The sequence below is a fragment of the Pomacea canaliculata genome, linkage group LG5, assembly GCF_003073045.1.
Source record: "Pomacea canaliculata isolate SZHN2017 linkage group LG5, ASM307304v1, whole genome shotgun sequence".
Classification (NCBI taxonomy): Eukaryota; Metazoa; Mollusca; class Gastropoda; order Architaenioglossa; family Ampullariidae; genus Pomacea; species Pomacea canaliculata.
Genome location: NC_037594.1, coordinates 2,248,546 through 2,270,138, shown reverse-complemented (window position 1 = coordinate 2,270,138; position 21,593 = coordinate 2,248,546). Strand labels below are relative to the sequence as shown.

The 21,593-nt window shown below is 38.6% G+C and overlaps 1 protein-coding gene across 23 annotated transcripts in view; it reads left to right on the top strand.

Moving 5' to 3' along the window:
• Positions 1 to 21,593, top strand: part of LOC112564035 — a 73,511-nt gene that overhangs the window by 26,763 nt on the left and 25,155 nt on the right. The window contains exons 4-5 of one of the 23 annotated variants that reach the window (XR_003099148.1): positions 13,203 to 13,795; positions 14,972 to 16,920. The exons of 15 other annotated variants lie outside the window; for them this stretch is intronic. Coding sequence is in view for 7 of the 8 variants with exons in the window: in XM_025238586.1 (XP_025094371.1) it covers positions 6,341 to 6,559; positions 6,773 to 7,041 (488 nt within the window). In the remaining variant the exon portion in view is untranslated. 7 more of the 23 variants (XM_025238586.1, XM_025238593.1, XM_025238596.1 and 4 more) reach the window with 7 other exon arrangements.

The window sequence follows — 21,593 nt, the reverse complement described above, 5'->3', positions numbered from 1 at the left end:
AAAAGAATGCTTAAATAATATCTCAAGGTTAAAAATAAATGGGCTGTAATGCTTGACAGTTTCGACTCATTCCATCTTTGGTTTAGCATTAGGATCACACTCTTTTCATTCCTCATCTGATCCTCCAATCCTTGGCATTCCTTGTAGTCACAAGAAAATGTTTGGTCTACACATCTGTACAACACTAGTTGCCCTTCCGTATTCGCAAAAAACGCTCTTTTTTTCAAAAGTTCTTTAGAAACTTACTCTTTCTTGAACTTTGATCTTCTAGTACTACTGTGCATAGCTCTATTTCTATCTCTCTCTTTCCATTAGAGTGTGTGTGCGAGAGAGAGACACGTGAACTGACTTTTGTATTACACCAAAGAATGGCTTTCAGGTTTTGCAATTATTATTACTTAGATTTCTAGAAAACTTGGAACATTAACGTGTATGTTATCAGCGCGCTAAGGACACTTTTTAAGTTATCTAATCTAAAATATGGCAGACAGGCATCAAAATTAACTCTTTGATTATTTATTACTAGAAATACATGTATTTGAGAACATAGAGAAGACCACAGATTCATAAATAATACATCTTTCCGACCACACAAGAGAAAAACTTAAGCATTGATGACTGTCACTTAGGTCCTTTCGAATGCATGAAAGGTCCTTTTAAGGTCCTTTTAAGGTCCTTTTTTGGCACCATCCCTGATCCCTGGGAACCCTGTTACATTCTTCACCTGATCAAGATTCAAGTTGTCAGCCTTGCACTTACACAAGCACGGAAACATATCAAAAATATTTTCTTGGCGTATCTTTTGCGTCCACAACGAAATTTTTCGGACGAAAGCATTCATCTTGTCAGTTGTTTGTAATATGGTGGTGTCTTTCCCTTGCAGAGAAGTATTCAAAACGTTCAGCTTCTCAAATATGTCCGATAAATATGCCATTAGCAGCAGCCATCGGTCGTTCTTAAGCAGGTCAGCCTTGTTGAAAGAGTTCTCCTTCAGAAACACCCACAATTCTTCCCGCAATTCAAAGACTCTTGCGAGAGCTTTTCCACGCGACAACCACCTTGATTCGCAGTAATAGAGCAAGGTTCATAGTCGGCTCCCATGTCTTGACATATAAGAGAAAACAGGCGAGATCTGCAGAACTGTTCTTTACAAAGTTCACCATTTTTATGACATCTGTTAGCACTGTGTTCAACTCAACACTCAAATCTTTGGAAGCTAGAACTTCACGGTGGATCATGCAGTGAGTCCAACTACATCTGGAGCAACCTTTTAATAAGAGATTGCAACCCTTGTTTCTTTCCAGCCATTGCAGGGGCGCCATCTGTGCACAAGCCGACGCAGAACTCCAGGAAATGCCTTGGTCCTTAAGGAATCATCGACAATCCCAAAAAAAATCTTGGGCTGTTGCTCTGCGTTCAATTTTCTTGCAAAATAAAAAGTCTTCCAGAAGTATTTTCCCACACGTAACGAATGTAAGCAATCAAATGCGAGTCACCTGCAGTGTCAGTAGCTTCATCTAACTGCAAAGCAAAATTTTTGCTTTTTATACGACTGATCAACTGATCAGACACGTCTTCAGATATCTCAGTTATTCTTCGGCGAACTGTGTCATTTGACAAAGGAATGGCTTGCAGTTGCTTAGCAGCATCTTCTCCTATCATGGTCCGTACAATGTCCATTGCTGCAGGCAGTGTTAATGACTCTCCGATCGTATGTGTTTTTTGTTTTGAGCAATGCGATAGGAAACTTGATACGAAGCCATCAAAGCTTTCTTAGGAATTGATGTATGTGAGACAAATGTTTTTTTGTCTCTTTTGTATTCTTGCAATTTTCGTTCAAAAAATTCGAGAGGTTGCAAGCTAATTCCGCATGCTGAGTTTCCAAATGGCGCCGTAGTTTGCTTGGCTCATACTCTCTGGAGCTAATATTGCGAGGCAAACAACACACTGTGGCCGTTCTTTACCATCAACAATAATGTTTGTAAAACCAGTTTTCAAGTATTCATTGTCATACTTTCTTACTTTCGTAGCAGGCCTTTCTGGTTTTCATCGGCTCCAGCACCCAAAACTTGCACATCGCTCGTTTCTTCACTTTTCTTTTCAAAAAACCACCGCAGTCAGTTCCTTTTCGCAGCACAAATTTATCCATGGCTATCTTCTTCAGAACAAACACGTGTACTTGCATCCAAAATTTTGATTAAAACTGCTGTCTTTATCCAGTCGCAGCGCATTGTCTGGTCATGGCCTTCTGTCAGGGACCTATAGAGTACTAGGACTGAGCAGTGCGAATGAAAGGGTGTGAATGATGGACGTTTCCTGAATGCGTGCCTTTTAGATGTTTAAAAACAAAGAGAGAGGTATGACTGGAGAGGGAGAGGGTAGTCAGCGATGAGAGATTGGGGAAGACAGAGGGCAAAAGGTGAGAGGAGGGAGATTGGAGACTTAATTGTTTAGAGGGGGATTGTGTTTTGAGTTTTGGAAGTGAGAAGTCACTGCATGCCGAGACAGTGTACTTGAATAGGGAGAAGAGATTTGGAGTTTGAGCCCCCGCACCACTCGGTTACACAATGTATACTAATTTCACTAATACCGGTATAAGAAACTTTTTTTAAAAAATGACCACCTTCGCGACCCCCTTGTAGGCACGTCGCGACCCACAGGTTGAGAACCGCTGGGTTATGGGCTTCCTACAGTTGGAAGTATTTCATCACTGACAGGACAAGACTGAGCAGCGTACAAGTGTTTGCTGTCATAATTGAGGGACAGTGTTGTAGTAACCAGTTTCCATAGACAGGAGCAGGTTTTCTTCTTTCAATAATTCCTTTAAAGCAAATTTCACACAGTGGACATCTTAAGTGCAGTCCCAAAGACCTGCAAAGGAGAAGAAAATCTGAACACATCTATACAAATATGCAAGAACAAGAGCGAGTCTTCGGCACTTTTCCATTCACAAAAGGTATTCAATGGTTGCACTACTGAAGTGGCAGCAGTATTGACATATTGTGAAAGGAATGGGGCAGGGAATTCCCTATACCAGTGATGCCCAACCTTTTTCGGCCCGCGGGCCATATCCATTTCGGACAGTCGCAAAAATACAAAAAGGTAAAAAAAAATAGAGCAGATACCATTTTTTTATTAGAAACAAGTTGTACTTACCATTAATTATGTAGTAATTAGTGGGATATTTGAAGTTGTTTTCCCGAAACCAACTTCTGAATGTCCGGCATCATCGTAGAGACACCAAGTCGGAGCACTGAATCGAAATGTTCGTCCATCGAAAAAAGATTGGGAAATGCCCCTACGTGGGGATAAATAATTCTTCTTCCCCCTTTTTTTTTTGTTTTTTTAAGGTCTTCTTTTATTAATAACATGCTGATTTCCTGCACTGTGGGCAGAAGTTTCGCGGGCCGGATGGCACCGCGTCGCGGGCCGGATATGGCCCGTGGGCCGTAGGTTGTGCATCCCTGCCCTATACAGTTGCCCCCCCAAACAGCATAGTTTGAACTATGTCCACTTACACAAAGATTTAATAATTCAATTTGAAAAAAAAGGGTGTTACAAGCATCTTATTAAAATGCTGCATGATGCAAATCGTCTTCACATGACAAATGTGTCTCTCCAGTATACAGTGCATTGCAATTAAAGGTGCAGTATTAATACAGTAATATATTTTCTTTATGACAATATTTTGCTCTAGCTTACTTTATTGTGAGAAAGCAGCATGTAACACATAATACCATAAACAGTCTTTTAATACAGTTTATGTGATAGGTAAGGCTTCCAGTCAACAAGGGTTATTGAGATGTAAGGAGATCAGATAGGAATATTAAAAAAAAACAAAAACCTGTAGTGTAGTAACCTGCAGAAGCAAAGAAACTTCTGTCTTCTTTTCAAGCACACACAGTTTCAGTTGTCTTTCTCTTCCATTCATTGTGACTGCACATATTTTGTTGTTATTTTGCCTAATTTGCCAATTCAAGCACACTTAAGTGCAGGGAGATGTAAACAAAAAATAAAATCACTTACCAGTGTTATAACTATGAATATCTGCATTGTGTAAAAGGTGAAAAACCGCAGGAAGTAGATCTCGGGGCTTCAGGAATCAAATTAACTCTGTTTGTCTTATGACTTGACATGTAAACAATAATGCATGCTTGCACACAGAAATTACATGCATTTACTGTAATAGCAGAGAGAAAAATTGAAGATCGGCTTTGGCACATCCATTTTTCTCTTTTTCAGAGCAATGTCACGCAGGCTCACATCTGCCAATGCCAGCTGCACTTGCTCATCAAAGTGCTGGTTCCTTGAGACCACGCATAATCCCCAGCAGTGGCCCTGAAAGATTTGGGTGGGCAAATTCATGCCCTACTCAGCTAAGATTACACAGGCCAAAGCGACTTTGGCTATACTCACCCAGGGATATGCAGTTGGCAATGAATGAGGTTGACGGAGGTGTGTCGGTGAAGTTGGCAGCTGAAAAACATGGCATCCCTTTACGTTCACTCTACCATCGTCTGAAATGTCGATCTGAGCAATTATTAGCAAGTAACTGTGAACAGAGGACATTCTTGCCACAAGAGACAAAATCCATGGCAGAGGCTTTAGATGTCAAACATTCAACATAGTGAAGAATGTTTCAGATGGCTCACCTATTCATGCCATAAATGGACAGTCTCATTTTTTGTTTTGGTAACTTTGGTCCATAGTGTCACTGTTTTCATCTTTGTATTGATTAATGGCTGGTAATGCCTGAATACAGTGGTGCCATATTTATCTAGATCAAGGAGATTTTTAAGGCAAGAGAGTGATGAGAAAAGAGTACTCTGTGTTTTGCGATGTGTTGATTCAAAACTAGCAGTTTTGAAGACAACTTTAAGAACTTGCCCATTGTGAAACAGGCTTTGGTGTTCTTCCAATAACATGGTTTTGTCTGGAATTCGCTTCCTTAGGCACGTGTTTGCATGCATTATGCACCATCTGATTGGTCAGTTTGTGCACCATGAGCAGCACATCAGACTCCTCAGCACCTAGGAAGTTTGTGGATTCTTTGTGTTCCCCACAGGATGAGAATTATTCTCACTTCTGTATTGCTGCTAAATCATGATAAATGAGTGTCCGTAAAGAGATGTCTTTATAAGATAAATTGTAATGACATTATATGAGGGCAAGTTGCTCACATGGTAAGCAGTATATCATGGTGAAAGTATGCTGTTTGGTACAATATGGCAGTGTGGTCTGCCATTGAGAGAAGTTGCTGAATTTCCTGTTTATGCAAAGCTTGTAAATCATACATAAGCAAAGATGGAACAACCATAACTGCTTGCAAAACACATTGAGATCTAATTGCCCTAGTTCATCAGGGCATGTTTAGAATCTTTCTTTAGGTCATTGTTTTGTGCGTGTGCACGTTCTATTTCCTTACATTAGCAGAGCAGTCCAGCGGCACAACAGTTAGTGCCTGTCACCAATATAGTGAAGGTTGGCTGTTCTGGGTTCATCTTGCTTTTCCTTCTCTGTATGTGGCATCTGTTTACAGGGCTAGCTGCCCTAGCTACTGTGATATAACCTTAGTTGCCGGCTCGGCATAATACACCAATCATCCATCCTTAAATTAACTATGCTTCTTCTCTATCAAACAGGTAGGGCACAGATATACCTATGATACTTTTGTTAAATTCAAAAATGGCGTTAAGAAGCAAATTCTCTAAATACAGGCATTTAAACAGTGCAATGCTTAGGTGGTTTCAGAAACTAGTGAAGACCCCATTTTCTGCTCTGCCACAAAATATCAAATAGGGTAGTGTTTTATTAACATTTGCTTGAAGCTTTTGCATTGGCTGTAGCTTTCAGTGATGGCAGTTGTTAAAGTTTAGTCAGTCCATATATATTTTTTTAAATCAAAATATTAAATTTTTCAACTTATTTTGGTAACAAATTAATGACATTGTTAATGTTAACCTTCCAGTAACTTCAACTTTAATTTTATGGTTAATTCAGGTTAGGGTTTAAAGGAATAACACAGTAATAATACTCTTAATACTTTTGGCACTGATCATTGGAAACAGTGTGCATTGTGTGATGTTTATGCAGATTCATGTGCTTTAGTGGTATTTGTCAGGTTTGAGTGGCTCATCTTCCATTGTGTTAAACAGATGTAAATAAATACATTGTTAGAAGCTTGCATATTTGAACAGCATCCTATTGCAAGACTGTATATACTTTTTCTGTCACTTTATTTCTATACTTTTTAAAAATACTACTTCTGTACAATCTTGAACATCACATGTAACAACCCAGTTTTTCTGGCTTAGATGGGTCCTACTGTTTCTGTTTCCAGATGAGCGTGCCCCATGGAGTTCTGGCTTTGCTGGCACTGGAGTTTGTGTAATGGGTTCTTATCAGAAGCAGTATAGTGAAAATGACATGAAGGCAGCTATATATGATGTACACATGGGTATGTCTGTGTACTTGGCATCTTGTCGACATCATGTACCTCGGAGGACCTTGAGTTACCGAGTTAAGCGCTGCAAAGAGGGACATGTTGGCAAATGCCAAGGTGCTTACAAACGGACTGAAACAGAAACATTGGCAGTGATAGCACAGCACCATCCTTCCCAACCTTAGACATAAATCCCTTGTGCTACAACCCTTACAACTTAAATATGTTGGGATTTATTTTTTTTTGTACAAGCAAATGGATGATTCTTTATTGGTCGGGACATCCAAGTGTCTTTGGCTCAGATGCAGCTTGCTGATTTTCTGTTTCCAGATGAGCAGACTAGATGGAGCCATGTGGTGAGAGAAGGCAGGAGGGTTAGTATGATGGTTTACAAGTGCTATGGTGCAGACAGACTCAAGGCGGCAATCCACGATGTGCACATGGGCAGCTGTGTGTCAGTGGCTGCCCAAAGACATGGTGTGCCCCGCAGAACTCTAGGCTACCACATCTCGCATTGTAAAGAAAGCCATGAAGGGAAGTGCTGTGGGGCATATCTTTTGCTGCCACAGTCAGATTCCCTTTCAAAGAAACTCAACTAGCCAGTTTGTGTGGTCCTTGCATAGCATTCTAAAGCCAGAGCCAGAATGTTGAAACATAAGAGTTCTGGCATAGTCTGTACGCTACAGGCTTACTACATCCAAGTGATCAAGACAGCCACTTGAAAAAAAATGGGACTTTAAAACTGCAAGAATTCAAAAAATATTCGTTAGGGATTTCTTTTTATTGTTCATTTTACATTTTTCTTAACTTGGCAGGAAAAGTAGTGGTGGATCTTAAGTTTTATGCGATTCGGGAAAAAAGTTTTGGATATTTAATATTTAGAAAGGAAGGGAGATTTACTTCATATTCTGTGTTCCCCCCAGTTCTTTCTCTTATTCTCTTTTTTGTGTGTGTGCATGCATACACATACATAGGGGCATATATGCGTGTGTGTTGGGAAGGGATATGTGTGTGTATGCATGTGACCATGAACATAAGAGAGTGCCTACATGTAGATGTGTCATTGCAGCTGTTTGATCAAGAAAGATTTTTCTGTGGTTATGAAGAATGGATGAAAACTGTTATTTGACTGAATAGTAATGGTTGACATACATGGTGTGTGCTGTTCTGATAAAATATTCTTGCAATAAATAGTACAGTGGTACCTCGACATACGAGTTTAATTCGTTCCGTAACCTTGCTCGTATGTCAAATTGCTCGTATCTCAAAGCAATTTTCCCCATTGAAATTAATTGGAATGCCATTAATCCGTTCCAGCACCCAAAACACCACCTCAGTTGTTTTTGTTAAGTGTTTTTGAATAAGAAAAATGTATTTACAAGAAGAAACATTTACTTATAAATAACAAATACATATTCTATAAAAACATAATAAAAGAAAAAGTGAAGTGCTTACGGAAGTGCTTAATTTTCGTCACTGGTCTTCACTTCTTTTTTTCGCCACGCTTTGCTCATTTTCACCTGCAGATCGTTTTAAAAAACTGTCCAAGGAGGTTTCTTTCTTCCTTTCAGGATATTGCGGAAATGAGACAAATTTCGTTGAACAACTCCGATGCACGACCAGTTGCAACTTTTTCAGGGTGATTTTTATCCACGAACTCTACAACTTTCTCCCACATTCCCAAGATCTCCTTTATATCTCTTGTAGAGATAACCTCCTCCATCTTTATAATGTTTAATGTTTAGTGATAATGTTTTGTAAATGTACAAAAAGCAAAAAACGCGAACCCAACTTTTCAAAAATGCTTCGAACACGAGGGAAACAAGCACACAGACTGAGGTCTAGTCTGAGGTGGGAGAAACTGTTGGACGCTGCACACGACCCCAACATCCGCCCCTCATGTTGGGGTCGTGTGCAGCGGTGTAGTGTGCGATCCCTCGTATGTCAAATCTTGCTCTCATCTCGAAGCAAAATATCGCTTGCTCGGCGGCTCGTATCTCAAAACACTCGTATCTTAGGGCACTCGTATGTCGAGGTACCACTGTACTTGGGGAAGCAGACACTGCTACCTATGCAGGTGTAAGGGTGTAGAAGCACATTCACAGGATCCAGCTTTGCAGCTGGACTGGTTTTCGTTGTCACTAAATAATGTTAAAAAATGTTAAATACCATGCATTTTTTAAAAGAAAAAGTATTATTTGTTCATTGTAAAATAAATAGTGGAGTATTTAGTCAATGTGGCTTGTGTGTCTGTGTTTGGTTGTAGAGCATATGTGTTTATGTACATGCATGATTGTGGATCACTTCACAAAATTTTGTTTTAGGCAAAAAGGAAAGAAAAATAAAAGCTCATGCTTACACAGTTACGAAAGATACTTTGGTGATAGTCATATAAATGTAGACACCATATTTGGCCTTTAATTTTTGCGATTTATTTTCAGAAGCTAGTACACTGATCTTTGAATAGTAGGCTTGGTGCTGCACACAGTGTTTCAGCCTTTTTTTCAAACTACTACATTGCAAGCATTTTTTTTTATTCAGAGGTTATGTCTCAGTATTTGGGTTAATCTCCCCTTCATGTTCACCCCCCCCCCATATCAACCTATTTTTGGCTTTTGGGAAGATTTTAAAAAGTTTACTTATACAAATAAAGACTTACTGTATTACTGCAAACACTTTTAGTCAAAGGCTGTCTTGTTTTGGTCTTTGGCCTTATTGGTGCAGTTGTTTAAAGGTTTCACATATAAAAGCTTATTCTGTGGGGTATATAAACCTTTTTTGTATAGCAGCCCCCCCCCCAAAAAAAAATCAAAAAAATCAATGCATCCTAAAAACTGCAGTCACCAGTAGTTGCTGAAGTCAAACTCTTAACATTGCAAAAGATCATAGAGTGAGAGCACATATCTGACATAAGGGCTCCTGTTTTTTTTTAAAAGCAATCCATAATCTCTCTTTACAGTAAATTATGCATTCTATTGGTGTTTTCATGTTGACTTTTTCGTGCTGTATTGAAAGATGAGATGAGTGACTGCAGCATAGAAAAGCATGAAAGGCAACATAACATAAAAATTCCTATGAAGAGGCTAGGAGTGCTTCTCAGAGAGTTTTTCTCTCTTTCTCTCTCTCTTCCAGACTTTGCCAAGGTTGTGGCAGGCCCCAGGAAAGTGATTGGTCTAAGATCTTGCGTTCGACACCATTGGGCAACCATGTCTACAGCTGTAGAGTCAGTTTTGTCTGGCAAGCGGTCAATACTCAATGCTGCCAGATATTTTGACATTCCCTATACCACACTTTACAGGCATGTTCAAGTTGCCAGGCAGACAGCAGGGATGTCCTAATTTATATTTATATTGGTTGAGACTTTCTTTTTGAGGTTTGTCTGAAGAACATTGTGTTACATTTCTTGCATGTATAACTTGTCATCATGATGGGATAAAGAAAAGCAATGCATAGATTATGTCGCCAGACAAGTCGTTAAACATCAGCCAGTTTAATTGAATCTTACACAAAATAGAAATTGGAGTATTGTTTTTATTTTCAGTGATGATTGAGTAGTAAACTGAGGTGGTCAGTTTTGAAATTAACACAGTATTATTTTATTTCAAAGTTAAAAAGACATTTGTTGGGGAATCAAGAATATTTAAAGGTCACTTCACTTTTGTTTTCAGCTTTATGATAAAATATTGATAGTATCTTTTATTTTCAGATAGGAAAAATTGCAACATGCAGTTAGATGATCATACCGTTACATTTGTTGTATGTACAATCAACAATTTTCATAAATTTAGTAATATTTTCTACTTCTGAATAAAAAGCAACTTGCTTTGACTTGGAAAATTGTTTCATTATTGTTAATTTAGTATTGTTGACATCCAATAGTCTGACTTTAAATATAGCCAAACTACAAGCAGAATTTATTTGTTGAAAATAATTTAAGAGAGAAAATCCAATCAAGACTGTGTGTCTATAGTTGTTAGGTGTATGCAAATTCTGATTAGGGTTATATATGAAAATGTGGAGTGCATTTTATGCCATTTTTAATGTGGGGTACAAAGTAGAGACCTTTATTTCCTTCTCTGAGAAAGGAAAACTGCATATTAAAGTGATGATTTATGGTATCTTGCACAAAGCGCTGTCATTGCATCCACAAACCACCATTAATTGCTAAATGGTGTCTTTAATCTTTTGATATTCAAGTCAGAGCTGCACATATTTTTGAGAGAGATCTTAGACATTTTGACAATTTTCACATTGGGCCTGCTGTGACCAATATGCATGCTCATTTAGCAGTAATACATTTTTCTTTTATAAATTTTTAATTTTTCTTGTGATTGGGGAAATCTACTTAAACCATCAGATTGGTTACAGAGAAGCTGGTATATCTGATTTATCAGGTTTGCTACCGACTTTTCCCTACTTGTGACTGTTGGGCACTGGGGGCTGAGGAGGAAACAAAGCGACACAGCTTTACCTGTAATTGGATGCTTCATTTAGTTTTTAAAGGGAAGTAATTCATGACAAGCTTATCTAGGAATGGACATTAAAAAAACATTATTAAGAGGTTTGTCTTGTTGTAGCTTTACCATTGAAATTTTGTGGGCAAAAGAGAAGATTCTGGTTGCCAGACTATGTGTGAAAAATAAAAATTACTTGGAAGTAACTTCAAAGTAAAAGTGTTTCTTGGTGTGATGCCATGAACATGATTGTGCCAAAGAAATCTTGGGATCTTGCTGCTGTTTCTCATGTAGAGATGCTGAGGACTTATTTTAATCTTGGTTGACTAATATGACTAATCAGATACAGTAAAGTGATGTTGGTTCATCTTTGAAACTAACCAAGTTTTGCAAAAACACACTCATAGTATGATTGAAGTTGCATTCACTGATTTGTCATTGGGGGAAAGTTAACTTTTGAAAGAGTAGTTAACACATTAATGTGACTGTAATGACTGTTAAGAAGCATAGTTCTTAAGACATTAAATCATTAAAAATCAATCCAATTGTGTTTCATAGTTTGAGTTTTTTCAAGTAAAGCCAAATGGTTGTTCTGGTTTTCCTCGGTAACTTTTTTTATTTATATATATATATTTTTTAATAACTTTGAAGGTTTAGCTTAGTTGTATATTCTTTGCAGAAAACATACTCCTTGGAAAAGCTTATTTTGTGCACTAGCACTCGCATACACAAGCATGAACAAGTATGCATGAAGTATCACAAAAATCTTTGTAGCTATTTTTTTTTTATTATTATTACATTTTCATTTTAATTAATTGGAGTTTGTCCAGTTTGTACCTTTGTCTCACCAAGTACAAGATGATGAACCTTTCATATAGATTTTGATGAAACTGTGTTACTGAATTCAGAATATTTATTATGAGGAATACGTATTTTAAATTGATTTATGCAGATGGATAGGAACTTAATTACAGTGCTTTGGCCCAGGTAATTGTCAGTGCACAGTGCCTTCAGGGAGAACAGGTCAAAGGGTTTGGGGGGTGAGAGACCCTGCTGGCTGTTTGTAGTGAAGGGAGAGAGAACAGCTGTGATGCCAGGAGCCAAATAACTGGCTCCCTTCCTCCACTCTTTCCCTCAGAATATTATCAAATAACGAAGTTCAGTTTGCTCTGCATAGTAGATGCGTTGCAATTTTTGAATGATAGATTTTCATTTGGAGCCACCAGCAACAATTTTTTTCTATACCTGAACATGTACTAGCAAGAGAATTTGTATTACTAAGCTCAGGTAAATGCTAATCCATGCCAACATGCAAACACCTGAAATCGTTTGTGCCGTCTGCGGTCCAGCTGCTCATCCTCAGATGAAGTATCAGTAGTGTGTTTGTGTTGAAGATGCGCACATGATTATTCTTGATGCAAGTTTCTTTCGTTTTATAGAGTATATATATAATAACTTTTCTGTAACTAGAGCACCTTCCCATGTTTAAATTGCCCACTGGGACTAATAAAGTTGATCATTGTCATTGACAACATCTTAGAGAAGTAATACTTCAGTGTACTCCAACTAGCATAGCTTATGACTGAACCATATATGAATATTCCTGCCAGATTTAGTGTGGATTGGCCAAACTATGTGGATTTAAACAAGTTTCAACCATCACTCCCCTCCCACACACCATCATGCTTTTCATTATTTTTAAGATTTGATTTAAAACTTAGTCATAATCTGGCAAATTGTTAAGAAATCAAGTCAAGAGAATAGAAATTAAGAGATACCTCCTTGCCTACTGTGTAGGATCACACCAGAATGGCTGGTACCAAAACCACTCTGCTTAATATCTAAGCAGGTTTTTCTTATCAAGTACTCGTGCTAGTGTTTCAAGCATTGGAATTGGTCTGAACAAATCAGAAAGTTGCCGTTCATTAAAATGTTTTAAAAATAGTATGTTATTTGATGCGTGAAACTGATTAGTTTTTCTCCGTTATTCAGGTTATCCAGGACAGATGGTAGGACTGTGTGAAAACGGTAGTGGAGAAATTCAGATAAGGGGAAAAATTAAGACATTTTGTGAATGGATTTGTCTAAAGGTGACTGCATAGCACCCTGAGAGTGGAATATGCCCCTGATCAGGTTTTTCAACCTTCATTCTTCTTAATAGGCGTAGAAGAGGGATGGGATTTTAAAGACAAGAGAGAACTTGCATTTAAAAAAAAATCCTGAATGTGATAAGTTGGCAACTGATGTGCAAAAAGCATGACTAAACAGCTTTTTGCTTCAGCCAGTGTCTTTTCCTTTTGTTCCAGACGAGGACGGTGAGAAGGCAGTTTTGGTAGATCCAGGGAATACATTTAGCAGCCAAGCAGTCACTTCACATTTTGGGAACTGGAAATACCACTATTCTCAGTCCACCATGTCCATGGCAGTAGACATGGTTCTTCAAGGGGTGCCACTGCGTAGAGTGGCAAAATATTTTCATGTTCCTCGCACCTCTTTACAGAGAAGTGTGCGGAGAGCTCAATTGCAAAATGAAACTCTTGAACCAGTAATGATAACTAAAGTGAGTCAAATACAGCATTCTAGGCAAAAGATGTCAGGACCTATTCATGCCTCAAGGAAGTTTCAAATGACTATTGTACCAGAACGGGAATGGGCCATGTCTTCATCATTTGAGACAGAATCAGCAGATGAAGTGGAATTTGTATCTGAATCAACCACTTTACATTCCTCAGAAGTGTCTTTTGGTTCAAAAGCCTCTCACAAAGGTTCTTCAGAAGCAGATGTACTCTAAGTCTGACAACTCTTGCTGAAGAGAGTAACAGTGCAAAGAATGAGCATAATCGTGCAGAGGGAACAAAGGATGGGTAACCTAGACAGTGCAGGGATCTAACATTTGCCTGTAATGTGACATTTGAGCACAGACATTTTTTCACTTCTGTTAATGGATAAGATATTTGTTTATGTTTCAAGGAGGAATTTAAGAAATTTACTCCTTAATGATTAAAAAGTAGATCTTGATTCTTGATCTTTTTGTAACAGGAGAAACTTAAGTGTGTTCAGATTGTAAAATTTGGTTAGCATCATGCTTCTTCTGTTTAAAAAATGACGTTTATTTTTTATTTTTTTTGCTTTAGTTAGCTGTAGACCAGGCATATCAAACATGCGGCCCTTTGCAAGCACACCTGCGGCCCGCAAAAAGGACTTTATACACATGTGCCGCCCTCATGACAAAACAATGTGGCACTCAGGAGACCCCCAGTTTGACATGCCTGGCCTTTTTCTTTGAGGAATAGTACTTCTTATATACAGCACAAAGAGCTTGCAGTTGTACACTTCATGATGTGGTTGCAGGCAATACTGCCAGTTGTATGCAGCAGATGCATACAATCACAATAAATATGGATCATAACTCTGTTGTGACTAAAAAAAAAATTAAAGATTCACTAGCACAAACTGCTACACTCAGGTCTGACTGTGACTTACCATGCTTTCTGTGAACATTATGCCTTTATATTGCATCAAGAAGGGAAGGGCACGTTGTTTGCTATTCTTTAGAAAATGCTGAAGCTGAACCATTTATGTGCTGAAACGAGAAGTTGGAGATGATAAGAAAAGTTTTGTCCATGTGCCATTGGTTGCTAGATAACCTGCTTTTCTCAATACAAGCACATCATGTAAATACCACTCTGTACAGGAATGAGGGTTGCAAATAAAAATAAAGGTTCACCACTAAAACAATATGATCTTTTGCATGGTGCTTAATGTTACTTTTCTGATATCTAGCAAGTTTTCCAATTGAATAAACTCTCCTTGCTGGTCATACTTGCATTTTACATGGTGACATACACACTTGGCAGATTATTTGGTCACTGCCACATCTGTGATTTCTGTTCTTTTCACCACAAGAGCAAAGCCAGCCCCCTGTTCTCTATCTTTAAGTGGGCTTCTTGACTTTGCGCATGACAACATTCATGCCTTATCTTTCATGTAGTCTGTTTACTGCTGATATAAACCTGTGACTTATTCCTCAGCAGGAGTCCATGTACAGACACACCTCTTTTCTCCTCTGTTCCAGACGGAGCTGTTGGCTGGGGAAGGTACACACACGCCTATAGCGTCGGCATAGTCCCCTCTCCTTATAGGCAGTACTCTTCAACCGCCCTGGCCAGTGCCATAGACATGGTCAAGAAAGGCTTTTCCACCCGCAAGGTGGCTGCCATTACAGGAGTTCCCAGGACCACAATACGCAGGCAATATTTGATGTTGCTTAACAGAACTGAAACATTACCTACCTCTCGTGGTCGAGGTAAAGGTCGCCAAGACCGCGATACCCAGAGCACCCAGGACTAGGTGCAGATGTTGTCTGCTGTGGATTATTGCAGAAGACAAAGATTTTGAAAATGATTGCCCCTCAGTGTTGCCGTTTAGTAAAGTGGCATTCGTTTATGCTTCTTCACATATATATTCTATACTTTGTTGGGTTCCAGCTGTTTGTGATTGTTTCTGGTTGGTTCTGTGTGAATGTATAAATTTGGCACCATGCAAAGCCTTAGACAGTTAAGTTTAATTTTCTGTCATAGGACTGGAGATGTTTCCAAAATGTGACATCTTCAAATAAAGAAAAAAAAAATATAAAGATAATGAAACTAAGCTTGTTGGCATAGATTTGATAGTTCTGGTGTATGGAGGACTCCAGATCACTGCACTGTGTGTCGTAACTTTTTAAACCATGGTCACGTTTGGCTCTGTTGAACATTTGTGAAAGAATCTTGGCATTGTTTTGTGAGATCTTTCAAATCTCTCACTCTATGGCTGTTCATGTTGTTCGTCATTTTGCATATTATGTGCCTTGACTGGATTTGGAAATCACAGGAAAACGTGAATTGTGACTTGTTAAGACAACAACTGTTTGGAATCTTTGCATTTGGTTTTGTGATACTTGTCTTCAAGGTGATCCACTCATGCATTCACCCAAAAGGTGTGCATTACAGAAGGTCCATGTTGCAGAAGAAAAAGGTACTTTAGTACGATTCCAGTTTAACACTCTGCACCCCCTCCTGACACTCTTCAGTCTTGTTCTGTGTGTGTTCCAGACATGTTGGGCACAAGGACAGGAATACTTCCACCCCATTTCATGTCTACCAGACAATACTACAGTAAGCAAAGGAAATATACCACCTCATCATTGTTGATGGCGATGGAAATGGTGCGCAAAGGTGTATCTCTGCGAATGGCTTCAAACATGTGCAGGGTTCCCTTCTCCACACTCAGACACAGGGTCATCAATGCCAAAACATACGAAGTGTTGCCACATCAGCAGCAAGATGTGGTGGAGTCCCTTGAGGGGAGGCTCACTGATAATTTGGAGGAAAAAAACCAGGAGTTGGGAGACAGCTAGAAGTCATTGCTGTTGAGGTGTCGAGGTCATTGCCCGTTCCACATGAGTATGATTGCCTTCCTTATAGTAACATGGCTGTGTGTGCCTTTGCACTGTGGTATGTGTCTGTGTGTGATAATAAGCATTCTCTCATGCTAATTTCTTTTACCTACATGCTGTTCTGATTTTCCTTTAAGTTGGTTAAGTCACTTGTTATTTGATTTTATATATTTTGCAACATAAAGATTACATAAAATCAAACTTATTAGGGAAAGCGAAAGAAATAATTAAGAACCGTCTCTAATTAAAGGGATTTTTGAAGTCATTAATTATGGAGTTGTTTACTTTTAAATTGAAGAATACTAGTGAATTTGTACAATTTTATAAAGAAACTTTATATCTGATCCATGTTTGTTTCAGGGATAAAAACTTTTTGTGTTATAAAAATTGAGGGGATGAAAGTTTGTGATTTATGCTTGTGAAAATGTAACTTTAAGGTGTCTACTTTTGTTCAAGCTGGCAGAATGGTTCTTATTACTATTAGGTTAAAAGGAAATGATGGCTTTCTTTTTGTCTTACAAATGTGTGCATGTAAACTGTAAAATACAGTTTTATCTTAACAGTAATAAAGTTCTCTTTAGTAAAATCTGCCTGTTTATTTTATAACTTAGTGAAGCACATATTTTTTATTACTGGTCTTACTGTGGTCAAGCATGCTGTGTGATTGATGCTAGATTCTAAAATTATATGATCATGTAATAAATACACATTAGTATGGCACTGTGCCACAACATGGAGATTATGCTCAGAGTGCTAATCAAGTACATGAGTGGTATGAACAGTAGTAAACAGGACAACAAATGAGTGAAATAAAAGCTACAGATGATACAGAACAATAACCACACTAAAACGTGTGGCCTTAAACTCCAGATGTTTGCTGAACAATTGTAAGGGCAATTTGGGAAAATTCATTCATCTATTGGTGGGGCATAAGTATTATGTCCTGATTCTGGGATGGGGAAAGAAGGCAAGTATATGCATAAGTATAGAAATGCTTGAAACGTGAGTTAGCTCAGACAATTAAGAAGGACCAGATGCTTCAAAGAACCTGAAGCAGCGTAGCTAGTTAATGTTTTCTAGATGCCTGGACAGGAAGTCAAAGGAAGATATGGAAAAAAGGTATTGCATGATTTGGTTTGATGCTTGGAGCATGAGTTATGCTGCAGAATTATTCTACTGGATTTGTTAGCTAGAAACCAAATGACAGTTTTTGGTTAAGTCCTTTTATATTTCTACTGTACAAAGGTTTTGCACATACATGCATTAACACACACCTGTCTTCTAATTCTAATTTTCATACCAGTGGATGGAAGGAGATATTGCCTGTGGTGAAATGCAGAGGTGGCATTTGTTTTTTCATAATTGTTCTATATAATGGGGTACTTATGCATGAGATGCGTAGCATAGCCTCCAACTTTGAAAAAATGAATCTCGGTACACTTATTTTAGATTATATATCAGTGTCATGCTCTGTAGAGCCTAAAGGGTAATATGATCTTCAACTTTATAATTCTTTTGGTTATAGTCCTGTGCATTTCCTTGGGATGTAGAATTGTAAAGAAAAAATTAATTCAGCAATCTTCAGAGGAACTGCATTTAAGAGGAAGTGTTACAACAATGGCCCCATGTCATTTTTTAATCCTATATACACAAGTCTCCATGCTTGCAAACACACACTCTCACACTCAAATCTATATATTCTTCTTCACTGCTATGAACATGTCTTTGTAAGAGTCAATAGTGAAAATGAATACTTAAAATAATGACTTTTTGAAAGAGAAAGCATTTGAATCCCTCATTTCAATAAGGAAAGGCACAGAATTTTGTCATAGTGTTAACGAGACTTGTAAACAGTGGCTGTCAAGATACCTAAATGCATCAGTTGCACTGAAGTCTAAAGAAGCAAACTGTATGCATAACCACACAGACAACACAACAACTTTGCAATGTCAGTGGAGAAATTACATATTCAGCTCTCAGACCATGCAGATCACATTAAAAACATCTGATATTCAAGAAAGGACCATGTGTGCACATGTATGTTTGGATTGGCACATGTGCGCGCACACACACACATACCTGTGGCATGCACAACTCACATGCTCGACACATAGACCAGTTTGACTTTGAGCTCCTCACGTTTGCTGAATGGATTTTTATTTCAGATGGTAAGAACAGTTCGGAATTCGGTACTAGACCAACAGAACAGTTCCAGTCCCCTCTGCAGCAAACATCGAACAGGCAGACTCAACTCCCTTCAGAAAGCAGACTGAAGGATGAAGACAGAGTCCGTCTAACAGAAAATCACAGCATGATGCGAATACCACCCACTAAAAGCAAGAGGTATCCCAGCAAGCGATGTAAGGTCTGCCTAAGTCGTTTTGGCTATGGCCCAACCATCAAACACAAGTATCCAAAAGAGACAACCTTTTACTGTTCCTCCTGTCCTTCCAAGCCCAGCCTATGCAGCAGCCCATGTTTTGGCATTTACCATTCTAAGCTTTGTTACTGGGAAGCTGACACTTCTGACAGTTAGCAGGGCTATGGATGTTTGAGTCAAGACAGTTCAGACAACCATGTTGCTGACTGGCCAGAAGGCAGATGCAGTCTCAGATATTTGGTTTCAGTTCTGGAATTGTTCCGGTCATTTACCGCATCTGTTTTGCATGAAGATGTTAACTGTAAATCCTACTGAAAGTATAATAATTTAAAACTGTCCTATAATTATTTACCATTGTCACAGGTCTTGCCACAATGTAGCATTTTGTGTGAAAATTGTTTGCTCATTATCCATCTAGCTCAGCAGATATGTTAATTGTTAACCTGGTCATGCCACACCAAAGGGACTTACATTGGACCAGTAACTTGTGTCAGCATTTTGTTTTTGCTCTGAAATGATTCATTAAATGACAGACACTGGTGTTCAGAATTGGTTTTGCACAAAATTTCAGTTTTGAATGAACTGCTTTCTCAGAGTTGTGTCTGAAACACAGCTTTCCCAGTTTTTGAAGGCCACCAGTTTTGTACTATTTTATACTGGAAAACAGACCCTAATTTGCGACACAGATGGAGCATTTTGACAAGAATGACATTCTCTGAAATGCCAGTCTTTAGTCACCTGATCCTTGCAGTACTCAGGTTCAAAGTTGTATGGCATGATTTTCAGAACCCAGATGTCAACATTTTGATGATCACACTGAGAAGAATGAAAGTAAATGATTGTGCGGATGAGGTTGATGTCACTGGGCAATGATTCATACCATCCCAGAGCTGTGTTGAAGATGTGACTGTAAGCAAATGATTATTTTGTATCCTAAAATTTTGAGTGAAAACAGTTCAGTACATCAGTGTCATTCAAGTCTAACTTTCTGTTTCACATGCCTTTTTCCTTTGAAGACCAACCAAAGCTAGCCTGTAAATTTCAGCTTCCAAAACCCATCCATTAATTAATTATCTGGTAACAAAGTACATGATTTGCACTTACAATCAAGAGTGTTGCAGTCAGTTTACTACATCATACTAGTACACCAATCACAATGTTGCCAGCAGTCAACACCAAGCAGAAGGAGAGAGCATGTTCGAGCCTGAAGGTTCCTCAGTCTCAAACAGATTGGGATTAGTTGTGTAGTTTCCTATGGTTCTGGAAAACTGCTACTATAGTATGATAAATGCAGATTTTTGGCATCTGAATATCCGAAACGTTGCTCATTCTCTTTGCTTGATGTTGATTGCTGGCAACGTGATTGGTGTACTAGTATGACACAGGGTTCCCAGGTCCTTGCAAGGTCCTTTTAAGTCCTTTTATATTGAATTTTCGCCGAAAGGCCTTTTAAGTCCTTTTATTGCCATGCGTCCTTTCAAATTCTCACACAGGTCCTCGTGCATTTTCTCTGTGACCCTTTTAAGTCCTTTATCGATAAAATATTACCACAAATTTATTTCCGGAGTCGACTTTGCGCAAACACCGACGATTTTTCGCCGCATGCTATTTTAATCACATGACTACCCAGTCTCGCTCGCGGCGGAACGTCCGTTTCGGCCTTTCGCGAGCTCACTCCGCGTGTCGACACATTCCTTTGTCTGCTTAACAATTTGAAAGATGCGGGAAGTGCTCTTTCAGAGAAGTGGCTAAGGAAGACAAGTATAAAGATTGGTTAATAAAAGACTCGAGCGAAAACATTGCACGAGTGCTGCCTGCAAACTATCTCTGAATCTTTCATCAATGGCGAAAGTGTTCTGAAACAGCACATGTTTAGAAAGACACCAAAGGCAAATAAAAGTATTTCTGAAAGATGCGCGCTTTTGTGTACTGATTACTTTCGTCATCGAGAACATCCACAGCCCGCTCAAAATCAGACGGCACCGACCAGCTCTGCAAGTGTGTCCAGTAATTGACAATTATAGTGGATAGTGGTTTTATGATGCCTTGCTGAAAAGCAAATTTCTGGTTTTGTGGTCTTTTGTCAGACAGTTTACTCCTACTCTCTCATGGTCAAGCTACAGTGGAAAGAGGATTTTCATTCAACAAAAAACAGTAGCTGACAATCTTAGCCAGACTGCACTAAAAGCACGCAAGTAATTCTTATCATATTCACAGTGTGGGAGGGTGAAAATGTTGAGATCTCCAAACCACTGATAATATCCGCTTTTAGTGCCTATGGCAGGTATGAACTTACCTCTCTGAGCAGAAGCAGCAGAGGAAACAGAAGAAAAGCAGGTCACAGAAGAGATTAGGACATGAGCTGGTAATACTCACAAAAAGGCTAAAGACCACCAGTGCCGAAGAACGAACCTGCTGGAACTGGCTGACAGACATAGTTCCAGCTGAAGAGCAAAAAGTTTTTCACTTATGAAAGATCTAACAACATGCGTTTGTTAGCCAAAGACAGAAGAAGAGATAACAAAGATTCAGTCAGACATTGATAGATTACAGGAAGAAATTAAAAGGTGTTGAATTGTGACATTCAGAATAATGTTTATTTCAGTTTTAAATAGCCCTGCACAATTCTGTACATGTATGCTATGAACATGTTAAAAAAACCAGAACTATTTAGAGAATTAGGTTAGTAAAGAAATTGTATTGTTTAGTATTGGTAAAGCTTAGGGTGACAAAGAATTGAATTTCATCAATGAAACTTTTGCTTATAGTAGATGGATTGCTTGTCATTTTGTAATCTTAATCTATATGTATTAGTATATCATGCTGTTTGTATAAGTATATGTTTGCATGTTTACATGTATGTATAATGAGAATGCTTAA